Source organism: Saccopteryx bilineata, chromosome 1 (genome assembly GCF_036850765.1).
Source record: "Saccopteryx bilineata isolate mSacBil1 chromosome 1, mSacBil1_pri_phased_curated, whole genome shotgun sequence".
Taxonomy (NCBI): Eukaryota; Metazoa; Chordata; class Mammalia; order Chiroptera; family Emballonuridae; genus Saccopteryx; species Saccopteryx bilineata.
Window position 1 is genome coordinate 406431259 of NC_089490.1, and position 11009 is coordinate 406442267.

The 11009-nt window shown below is 69.3% G+C and overlaps 1 protein-coding gene across 1 annotated transcript; it reads right to left on the minus strand.

Moving 5' to 3' along the window:
- Positions 1-8489: 8489 nt before the first annotated feature.
- On the minus strand, positions 8490-9750 carry TNNI2 (troponin I2, fast skeletal type). Its single transcript, XM_066252373.1, has 5 exons — positions 9642-9750; positions 9400-9528; positions 9160-9249; positions 8883-9059; positions 8490-8732 (listed from the first exon to the last, which is right to left on the minus strand). The coding sequence occupies exons 2-5, from the start codon at positions 9520-9522 to the stop codon at positions 8637-8639; spliced, it is 486 nt and encodes a 161-aa protein (XP_066108470.1). The 5' UTR covers positions 9523-9528; positions 9642-9750; the 3' UTR covers positions 8490-8636.
- Positions 9751-11009: the final 1259 nt, after the last annotated feature.

Below are 11009 nucleotides of genomic sequence, written 5' to 3' on the forward strand. Positions count from 1 at the left end.
ACGCCTGTCTGCCGTCAAACCCTTCTCGTCTGTGGGATTTGCCGTGGCCGCCCCAGAACTCTCATCCCCTTCCCTCCCGCTGAGTGGCCGGCAGACAGAACCCCACACCTGCTGGGGCCGGGGGGGTGAGCACCCCGTTCTCCAGGGTCACCCCGTGGTGCACACCCAGGGTGCAGTGTGTGGGGGGCCGGGGGGGCGACCACCCCGTTCTCCAGGACCGCCCCGTGGTGCACACCCAGGGTGCAGTGTGTGGGGGGTGAGCACCCCGTTCTCCAGGGTCGCCCCGTGGTGCACACCCAGGGTGCAGTGTGTGGGGGGCCGGGGGGGTGACCACCCCGTTCTCCAGGACCGCCCCGTGGTGCACACCCAGGGTGCAGTGTGTGGGGGGCGAGCACCCCGTTCTCCAGGGTCGCCCCGTGGTGCACACCCAGGGTGCAGTGTGTGGGGGGCCAGGTGGGCGACCACCCCATTCCCCAGGATCGCCCCGTGGTGCAGGCGGCACACCCGGATGCAGTGGGGGTGGGTCTCTGGAGACCTACGGGGCGCTGTGGGGGAGCCCAGGTGCAGCCCCCTGGGGTCACCCTGGACTCCCCTCCTTCCACTTCACAAAAGAAACAGGGACGAGAGTGTCCGCATCTCCAGGTCCGGCCCCCAGACCCCTCTCTGCTGGGAGATGCCGCTCTCTCCGGAGCTCAGTTCTCCCCCACCGCACCCCTCACTCCAGGGCCGCCTCGCTGCCGCTGGTCAACCCCCCCACCCCCACCCCAGCCTCTCCATCTCAGGATTATGTGCGTGCAGCTCAAAGCTGTCGCGTCCTTAGAGAAAGTACAAGTGAAACCAGCCTGGACCCAGCCCTTCCGAGCGTCCCTCACACCTCCGCCCCTTCCTCCCCTCGGTGGGCCTGGGCCCGGGCGAGGTGGCGGCCCAGTGTCCACCTAGAGGGAGTGGGCAGTGCCCGTGGGAGGGCGGTGGGTCGAACGGTCTGGGCCTTTCCGGGGAGTCACCCTTTGTTCACTCACACTCTAGGTTGGGGGTGTGAGGAGCTGAGACCTCCTCTCGTCTGTCCCCAGTGCTCCCACACCCCGGTGCAACGTCCGTCCGTCAGGGGACTTGGTTCAGGACCGAGAGCAGCAAGGAGCTAGTCCGAGCCTGGGTGGGTGGAGAGAGCTCTGTGGGAGAGCGGGGTCTCCGGGGAGGAGGGAGGGGGCCCAGGAATGGGAGCTCAGACAGGCAGGGCCCCGAGGGCTGGCCAGGAGGGCGTCTGGGCAAACCAGAGGGCGGAATGACACTGACCGCTGCTGTGGGGCACCCAGGCGGACCGTCCAGGGGCAGCTGGGCAGCTGGACAGGACGGCGTCAAAGACCCAGGTGGGATGGTCCCCAAGGGCGGGCAAGGTCAGGACCACAGACTCCTGACATCAGGCGAGGAGGGCCCGGGGAGGGGACCCGGAGAGGGATGGAGTGATGGAGGGGAGGAATGGGGAAGCGGTCAGCACACTGAGAGTCCTAGGTCAGGCCGGGGAGGGACAGAGCACGGCCAGGGCACAGACCTGGCCGGAGGAGGACGGAGGGCCGGAGTCGGAGGTGTGTGTGAGCACCAGGCGGCCGGCCGGAGAGGGGAGGGTTGGGTCACTGCCGGTCAGCATGCGGGTCAGCATGTGGGGTTCTGGGGCTGGAGGGACCGCAGACAGAGGCTGCCCTCGGGGACAGGGCGAAGGCTGGGCGGAGGGAGGTGTGGGGTTCTGGGGACAGAGGGACAGCAGACGGAGGCTGCCCTCGGGGACAGGGCGAAGGCTGGGCGGAGGAAGGCGTGGGGTGCTGGGGACAGAGGGACGGCAGACGGAGGCCGCCCTCGGGGACAGGGCGAAGGCTGGGCGGAGGCGTGGGGTGCTGGGGACGGAGGGGCCCTCGGGGACAGGGCGAAGGCTGGCGGAGGCGTGGGGTGCTGGGGACGGAGGGACCCTCGGGGACAGGGCGAAGGCTGGTGGAGGCGTGGGGTGCTGGGGACGGAGGGACCGCGGACGGAGGCCGCCCTCGGGGACAGGGCGAAGGCTGGGCGGAGGCGTGGGGTTCCCGGGGACGGAGGGACCGCAGACGGAGGCCGCCCTCGGGGACAGGGCGAAGGCTGGGCGGAGGCGTGGGGTGCTGGGGACGGAGGGACCCTCGGGGACAGGGCGAAGGCTGGCGGAGGCGTGGGGTGCCAGGAAGGCTCGTGGCTTGGAGGCAGGATGACGGTGGAGACACCCAGACGGGGCGAGGGGTGTTTTGAGGATCCAGGAGGGGAATGTTGGGGGTCAGGAAAGAGAACAGTGTGAGATGGAGGGGGGGTGGAGAATGCCATGGCTGCACGGTGTCCCGGAAAACTCACATGGTCCTAACCGTCAGTGCCTGTGAAAAGGGCCTTGTTAGGAGACAGGGTTTCCGCAGAGGACCGCGTGGAAATAGGGTCACGAGGGTGGGCTCTAGTCCAGCAGGACCAGTGTCCTTACAGGAAGAGGAGCTCAGGACAGACACACACACACACACACACACACAGGACAACCCGGTGAGGACACAGGGCGGACACACCGTCTGTACACCACGAAGAGGACCTCCCAAGGAACGGGCCCTGCCCACCCCTGGACCTCTGACTTCCAGCCTCCAGGACGGGGGCGGTCCATGTCCCTGGGTGAAGCCGCCGCCTGAAGGACTTCACTTTGGGGACTCAGGACACGGACATGAGGCCGTGTCCACCGGGGAAGGCAGACCAGCTGCCTTCTAGGTCTCCGGGACTCGGTCCCCACTTCACCAGTGCGGGTGGGGAGGGGGCCCTGCGGGTCAGCCAGCACACCAGGCTCCTCCCTGCAAAGGCACCACGGTCCTGGCTGGCCCTCCGTGTCCAGCTGTCAGGGGACGGGAGGGGTGCAGGCCTGAGGATGGCCGGAGGCCCAGGGCTCAGTGCTGGACACACTGGGCCTCTCTTGGCTTCCTCTGTCCGCAGGGTCCATGCTGGGAAGGAGGCAAAGGGAGCGAGGGTGGAGGCAGCCAGCCAGCTCCCACCACAGCAGCCATGACACTGACGTGCTGAGAAGTCGGGGTGCCCAGGGTGTGCCCCTAGGAGGCTCGGGCACAAAGCAGGAGATGGTGGTGGTGGGAAGGGGGGTAGAGGACTCTCGACATGGTGCTGTGGCCGGAGGTGCTGCGGGGGTGGACGGGGCAGGATGGACGGGCCCTCCCCCAGGGGCCTCTCCCTCTTCTCACGCAGGAGGGAGGTGTGGGGCTCGCCGGGGTAGCTCCGGCCCCCTCCCACGGCCCCATGGTGGTGGGCCGAGTCCAGGAGCCCCAGAGTGGACACTGGAGGAAGAGGAGGCCATGGGGGCAGCTCTGAGACCGATGGGAACAGGAAGGGGATCAGACGGGTTGGAGGGACGGTTGGAGAGGACAAACACCTGGGCAGGCGGGAAAGGGCCACCCGAGGGGACACGTTGGAGGTGGCCTGAGGCGAGGGCGGCCCGTGGGGGACAGGCGAGGGCCGGGCCACCCGAGGGGACACGCCGGGAGGTGGGGTGAGAGGAGGGCGGCCCGTGGGGGACAGGCAAGGGTCGGGCCACCCGAGGGGACACGCTGAGGGGACACGCCGGGAGGTGGCCTGAGAGGAGGGCGGCCCGTGGGAGACAGGTGAGAGCGGGGCCACACGAGGGGACACTCCGGGAGGTGGCCTGAGAGGAGGGCGGCCCGTGGGGGACAGGTGAGAGCGGGGCCACACGAGGGGACACGCCGGGAGGTGGCCTGAGGAGGGCGGCCCGTGGGGGACAGGCGAGGGTCAGGCCACCCGAGGGGACACGCTGAGGGGACACGCCGGGAGGTGGCCTGAGAGGAGGGCGGCCCGTGGGGGACAGGTGAGAGCGGGGCCACCCGAGGGGACACGCTGAGGGGACACGCCGGGAGGTGGCCTGAGAGGAGGGCGGCCCGTGGGGGACAGGCGAGAGCGGGGCCACCCGAGGGGACACGCCGGGAGGTGGCCTGAGAGGAGGGCGGCCCGTGGGGGACAGGCGAGAGCGGGGCCACCCGAGGGGACACGCCGGGAGGTGGCCTGAGAGGAGGGCGGCCCGTGGGGGACAGGCGAGGGTGGGGCAGCAGACAGGAGGGCGGCAGGAAGGGTCCCTGTGCAGCGTGGCCCCGACGGGAGTGACCCGTGTGCCCGGGGCAGTTGTCAGGTGCCGCTGTGCCTCTGACTTGAGGGGCGGGGGCTCGGGTTGGTGAGGGCGCAGGTCCTGGGAGAGACTTGGTGGGTTCAGGCGAGGGGCAGGACCTGTCTGCACCTGACCTGGTCTCTCCTCCCTGGACCAGGGGCGGCCACAGTGAGCTGAGTCCGGAACGGACAGATTTCCCCTAAGGACTGAGCGTGGGCACAGGAAGCAGGAGGGTCAGCCTGGCAAGAGGGGGGCAGGCGGCAGGGCCCCCCCACCGAGGCCAGCTCTGGGGGTTCAGAGGTGAGGGTTCAGCGTGGCTAGGGGTGGGCGCAGAGAGAAAGAGCTGTCTGGAGGGTCCTCCTAGGGACCGGGCCCCCTCCCAGGACGAGGGCAGGAGGAAGGACAGAGGCGATGTGAGCGGTTAAGAGGGGTAGGGGACAGAGATGGGGACCACCACCGGCAGGTGGCTGGACTGTGGTTCTCGAGGGCCCGGGAGCTTCTAGGGACAGCAGGCAACCCAGCGAGTGAGGAGATTTGTCCGGGAGGGGCAGCCGCGAGCAGCTCCTGGGCTGCCCCCCCCCCCCCCCCCCCGCGTAGATGGCCGTGGAGGCCCAGGGGTTCCGAATCCTCGGGGCTCAGGGACATCACGGTGGGCGGAGGGCTCAGGGACATCACGGTGGGCGGGGGGCTCAGGGACATCACGGCGGGCCGGGGGCTCAGGGACATCACGGCGGGCGGGGGGCTCAGGGACATCACGGTGGGTCGGGGGCTCGGTTTTATCATCAGGGAAACCGAGGCCCGCAGCTCATCGGAGTGCCGTGAGGAGGAGTGAGTGGACTGCGGGCGGGTCAGGGAGGAGGGAGGGGACACAGGGTGACAGGGAGGCCCTTGGACTGTCCGTCACGAGGGGCAGAGGCGGGTCTGGGCTCAGAGGGAGCTGGAACTTGGGGACCACGGAGGCAGCGGAGCCAGACAGATGGCCGTCTGTTTGCTGAGCCGAGGGGCCTCCTGCCACCTGCACACGCACAGCACAGGTGGCACCGCCAGGAAATTTCACACGCAACAGCCCTTTCATCTCGCCCACCACACTGTGTCTTTGTCACCTGCTCCCCCGGGGCCTGTTTGATTGACCTGTGGGTCTCGCCCACTTGTTTGCTTTGTGACGCCTGGGATGCCGGGCTCTCTTGGGCACTGGCCACCCCAGCCTGGGCCTCAGTCACGGCCGAGGAGCCGAGGTCCCTTCTGAGGAAGAGGACGGTGTCGGGGACCCACACTCAGGGGCCCCTGCTCCTCAGCTTTACAGGGGCAGCATGTGCACCCCCTCCCTGCACAGACACAGCCCCCGCCTGCGTGCACCCATCCTCCACCTCCAGCACCTCCATCCATGGTCTCTACCTCTCACCCCACTCCTCCCCTGCCCTGCCCCTGCCTCTGCAGCCTGGCCACCCCCAGCCCTTCCCTGGGGCTTCCTGGGGCTGTATCCACCCCACCCCCCATCTCCAGCTCCCTTCAGGGTCCTCCCTGGGCAGCATGCAGGGGTGTCTCCCCCCCGACTGCCTCTGCCCACCTCAGGGCACTGCCCGCCACCCCTCACTTCTGAGGACCCCTCTCCCGCCCAGACCCCGGCACCCACATCCCTCCCTGGAGGTTCCGGCCGCCCAAACCCATCCCTCAATCTCACGGCCTGGCCCACCGGCTCTGGCCCCCCACACAGGATGTCCCTGGGCCTGGAACATTTCGGGGTCCCCTCACTGCTGGTTCTCGCCTGGCACAGCACCCCCAGCCCAGGCCTGGGCCTCACGTCTGAGCCCCGAGTGCCCCTCTCAGCCCCGAGATGTGCCCCGAGCGCTGGACGGGCTCCCTGCCTGGCGTGGCCTGGCTGTGCCCACCGGGCAGTGACCGGCTCCCATCTGTGCCCGCCGGGCAGTGACCGGCTCCCATCTGTGCCCGCCGGGCGGTGACCGGTTCTCATCTGTGCCCGCCGGGCGGTGACCGGTTCTCATCTGTGCCCGCCGGGCGGTGACCGGTTCTCATCTGTGCCCGCCGGGCGGTGACCGGTTCCCATCTGTGCCCGCCGGGCGGTGACCGGTTCCCATCTGTGCCCGCCGGGCGGTGACCGGTTCCCCTCTGTGCCCGCCGGGCGGTGACCGGTTCCCATCTGTGCCCGCCGGGCGGTGACCGGTTCCCATCTGTGCCCGCCGGGCAGTGACCGGCTCCCATCTGTGCCCGCCGGGCAGTGACCGGTTCCCATCTGTGCCCGCCGGGCAGTGACCGGTTCTCATCTGTGCCCGCCGGGCAGTGACCGGTTCCCATCTGTGCCCGCCGGGCAGTGACCGGTTCCCATCTGTGCCCGCCGGGCAGTGACCGGTTCCCATCTGTGCCCACCGGGCAGTGACCGGTTCCCATCTGTGCCCGCCGGGCAGTGACCGGTTCTCATCTGTGCCCACCGTGCAGTGACCGGCTCCCATCTGTGCCCGCCGGGCAGTGACCGGTTCTCATCTGTGCCCGCCGGGCAGTGACCGGTTCTCATCTGTGCCCGCCGGGCGGTGACCGGTTCCCATCTGTGCCCGCCGGGCGGTGACCGGTTCCCATCTGTGCCCGCCGGGCGGTGACCGGTTCTCATCTGTGCCCGCCGGGCGGTGACCGGTTCTCATCTGTGCCCGCCGGGCGGTGACCGGTTCTCATCTGTGCCCGCCGGGCGGTGACCGGTTCTCATCTGTGCCCGCCGGGCGGTGACCGGTTCCCATCTGTGCCCGCCGGGCAGTGACCGGTTCCCATCTGTGCCCGCCGGGCAGTGACCGGTTCCCATCTGTGCCCGCCGGGCAGTGACCGGTTCCCATCTGTGCCCGCCGGGCAGTGACCGGTTCTCATCTGTGCCCGCCGGGCAGTGACCGGTTCCCCTCTGTGCCCGCCGGGCAGTGACCGGCTCCCATCTGTGCCCGCCGGGCAGTGACCGGTTCCCATCTGTGCCCGCCGGGCAGTGACCGGTTCCCATCTGTGCCCGCCGGGCAGTGACCGGCTCCCATCTGTGCCCGCCGGGCAGTGACCGGTTCCCATCTGTGCCCGCCGGCCCCGGGGGGGTGCGGAGGGCTCTCTGCCCCAAGGCCTGGCCTCTCCCTGCAGGAGCTGGGCAGTGGGGGTGGGGTGGGGTGGGGGGGACAGGGGCTGATCAGCCAGAACAGCAAGGTCACCTGGTTGGGGGCCTGTGGGAGCCACACAAAGGACCCAGCTGGACCCCAGGCTGCGGTGGGGAGGGGAGCCGTGCTGGGGGAAGGTCATCGGGGCGCCAGCTGACGTCAGTCTCCCGGTTCCCTCGAGGCGGCCAAGGCTGAAGGCAGCTGCCCTCCCCGTCTCCACCCCCCACCCCGGCAGATCAATTGCTGGGACCTCCAGTGGGGCAAGGGCAAGAGGACAGCCCCTTCATCATGGGGCCGGGGCCTGGCCCCCCCGGGCCCCCACCAGAGATCTGAGCAGAGAGAGGGGCCTCGGCGGGCGGACCACGGCGTCATCTATCACGAGGGAGGCTGACAGCCGCGGCCTTGCCGTGACAGTCCCCATCCGGGCCTGTGACAGTCCCCATCCGGGCCTGTGACAGTCCCCATCTGGGCCTGTCAGGCCACAGTCCCTTGAGTGAGGTGGGCCCGCGCCTTGGGGGCTGAACAGAGAGGGAGGCCCAAGCCCCTCCCGCCGGGCCCCCCGTGGGGCTGGGCTGGCTTGTCTTCTGTTCCAGGGAGAGTGAAGGGGGTGAGCACGGTCTCAGCCCCTTGCAGCCTCTACTCCCTGGGCACAAGGCACCCGAGGAGGGCTGTCTGACCAAGGACTGCCCGGGTGTGTCCCCTGTGGGACACTGAGGTCTGAGGAAGGGAAGGTGGGAGGACTGAGGGGGAGGCACAAGGGGGAGGCAGGCCCTCCTCGTCCCAGGCCGACTCATCTCACATGGAGACGGGGGTCTCTGGACGGCCAGGACCCCTCACTGACGGCTATGCAAACTGACAAATGATCTCATTTTGAGAACTCCTGTTCAGACACAACTCAAGCCATGTGAGGAGTCAGGAGCGTCGGGAGCACGCTCTGGGGGGCACCCGGGAACTGACTGACCGCTGGCCACAGCACGCTGCCCCAAGGCGCAGGCCAGGCGGACTCCATTCTAAGGGCCTTCCCTAGCCCGGCCTGAGAGGTCCGAAGCCCGTGCATGGCCCCCCCCATGCCTTCCTCGTGGGGCTTCCCGGTACCAGCACCCCGTCATCTGCTGGGACCTTCCCGGAGCGCGCACCCCGAGGCCCAGGAGACCCTTTGGGGCAGGACTACAGCAGACCAGTCACGGGATCGGAAGCCTTTATTGACAACGGCAACGAGTCCGGTCGTCCCAGCGGCTCCGTGGGCTGCCCTCCGTGCGTTCTGCTCGAAGCCGAGGGCGCCCACAGCTGCGGGGGGGGGGGGTTGTGTGTGCCGGGGCAGAGGGAGCCTAGGACTCGGACTCGAACATCTTCTTCCGGCCCTCCATGCCGGACTTCTCCTCGATGTTCTTCCTCCAGTCACCCACGTCGCGCAGGTCCCGCTCCTGGGGGTGGGTGGGGCCAGAGGAGACTCTCAGGCCCCGCCCACCCCATCGCCCCCCGCCTCAGCTCCCCGCTCCGCGCACAGGCTCTGCCCAGGGCAGGGCGGCGGCGGTGGTGGTGGTGGTGGTGGTGGTGGGTTGGGGGGTCGGTACCTTCTCGGTGTCCTCCTTCTTGACCTGCTTCAGGTTGGCGCGCAGGTCCATGCACACCTTGTGCTTGGAGCCCAGCAGGGCCTTGAGCATGGCGTCTGCCGACATGCGCACCCTCCTCAGCGGCGGCCTCTTGAACTTGCCTCGCAGGTCAAACAGCTTCTGGTTCATGTCCTCCAGCTGCGGGGGCGCGGGTGGGTGAGGAAGGGCTGAGCAGGAGCCGGAACCCCCGCCCACCCCTCTCCGGCGTCTGCGCCTCCCCCAAGCCTCGATGTCTCACCTCCTTGGTGCTTTTCTGCACCTTCACCTCCATGTCGTACTTCTCCTCCTCGGCCGCGTCCACCTTGGCGTGCAGCTGTTTGCAGAACTCCTGGGGCGCGTGGGTAGGCGGGTGGCTGACTGTCCTGGCGCCGGACCCCTGCCCTGCCCTGCCCCCTCAACCCTGCGCGCGTGCGCACGCGCACGTGCTCGCGCCCTCCCGCTGGAGCGGTGGGGAAACCGAGGCGGGGCGGGCGGGTACCTGCAGCTCCGCCGTGGAGCCGGGGATGTGCAGCGGCGGGCAGTGCTCGTCCAGATAGTTCTGCTTCTCGCTCTCCCTGCGGCTTTCCTCTTTCTCCAGCTCCGAGGCCGCTATCTGGAGCATGACGCTCTGCGGGGCGTGCGCGGCGGGCGCGTGAGGGGCTGCGTGGGCGGCTGCCCGGCCCGGCCCAGACCCCTGGCCCCCCCAGTCCGCGGCCATCCCCGGGGCCTGATGGCACCTACCTTTAGGTGCTGCCTGCGGGCCGTGATGGCCCTGTTGCGTTTCTGCAAGGCAAGGGGGGGGGAGAGGAGGCAGAGTCAGGGTCCCCCCTGCACACCCACATTCTCTCCCACTCACCCACCGCCCCAGCTTGGGGGGAGGGAGTCCTGCTCAGGGGACAGCTGGGCCTGGGGCGGCGCCTGTGTCTGTGTGGAGAGGAGGCTGCACCCCCAGAGGCAGTGAGCAGGGAATGGGGGTCCCCCCTGCAGGGCGGGGGTGGGGTGGGGTGGGAGTGGGTGGAGTAATTAGAAAGAAGAAGCCATTTCCAGGGTGACCAGGGCCCAGTCCTACTTCCTCTGCCCCACCCCCCACGTGAGGCACCGGAAACCACTTCCCCTGTTGCGTCCCATCGCTGTCTGCGGGGTGGGGAGGAGGGGTGTCTTCCTGGGCCTTGAAACTCTGACCTCTGACCTATCCCAAGTCAGGGGGGTGAGGGTCCCATCCCCTCCGTGTTTTACCCCCAGGAAGACACTCACCTCATCACTGTCCCAGGAGGCGGGTGGGGGGGGGGGAGGGAGAGAAGAGAGAAGTTAGGGTCTGGGGTGGGCTGGGTGGAGAGAGACGGGGTGGGCTGGGTGGGCAGAGACCCCTGCCCGGGGTGGGAGGAGGGGACGGCAGGGGCATCGGGCTTGGGGGCTTCACTTACTCCCCCATCCTGCGGTCGTGGGCGTAGAGTCTGTGGGAGAGAAAGATGGCGGCATCAGGGACCCACGGGGTGTGTGTGCGGCACCCTGCCTTAACGGGGGGTCCCCTTGCCACACTGCCCCCGATGCCCACCTCCTGTGGGGGGGCAGGGCATGTCTTGGAACTCCCCGGGGGGAGAAGTAAGAGGAGACAGTGCTCCAGAAATGCCCCAGGCGGGCCTGGCGTGCGCAGCTGTCCCTGTGGGAGGGACGGGCGGGGCGGGCTGGGCCCACGCAGGTGGCCGCCAGAGCCACCCTGCTATTTTTAGCCCTGTTCCTTCGGCTCTGGGCCCAAGTGCGTGCGAGAAGCTGCTCCCCAGTTTAGCCTGAGGCCCCTCCACACGTCAGGACCCCTTCCAAGGTCCCGGAAACGGGGCCCGGCCGTCGAGGCCCGGTCGTGGAGGGTTCTCCAGGCCCCTGCCTCACCCTGGCCCACTCCTGCTGCTTCTCCGTCTTCCCAGTTCCGCAGAAGCCCCCCCACGAGCAGGCTGCTGGGGGCCGGCCCCCAGACCCCCGCCCTGCGAAGCCCTCCTGCACGCCGGCCTGGGCAGCGCCCGTCCCTGGCCTCGGCCGGGTCCGGCCGGCCTCACCTGGCGTTGGGGTTTGCTGTGCTGAGCGCGAGGTCAGGCCGGCAATGGCGTGTCGGGC

Excerpts from the sequence above, each read along its gene's own strand:
- TNNI2 (XM_066252373.1), bottom strand. The coding sequence starts at position 9,522 with ATGCTCCAGATAGCGGCCTCGGAGCTGGAGAAAGAGGAAAGCCGCAGG. Across the intron at positions 9,060-9,159 it reads TGCAGAAAAGCACCAAGGAG|CTGGAGGACATGAACCAGAA; the intron begins GTGAGACATCGA and ends GCGCCCCCGCAG. Across the intron at positions 8,733-8,882 it reads AGAAGGAGGACACCGAGAAG|GAGCGGGACCTGCGCGACGT; the intron begins GTACCGACCCCC and ends ACCCACCCCCAG.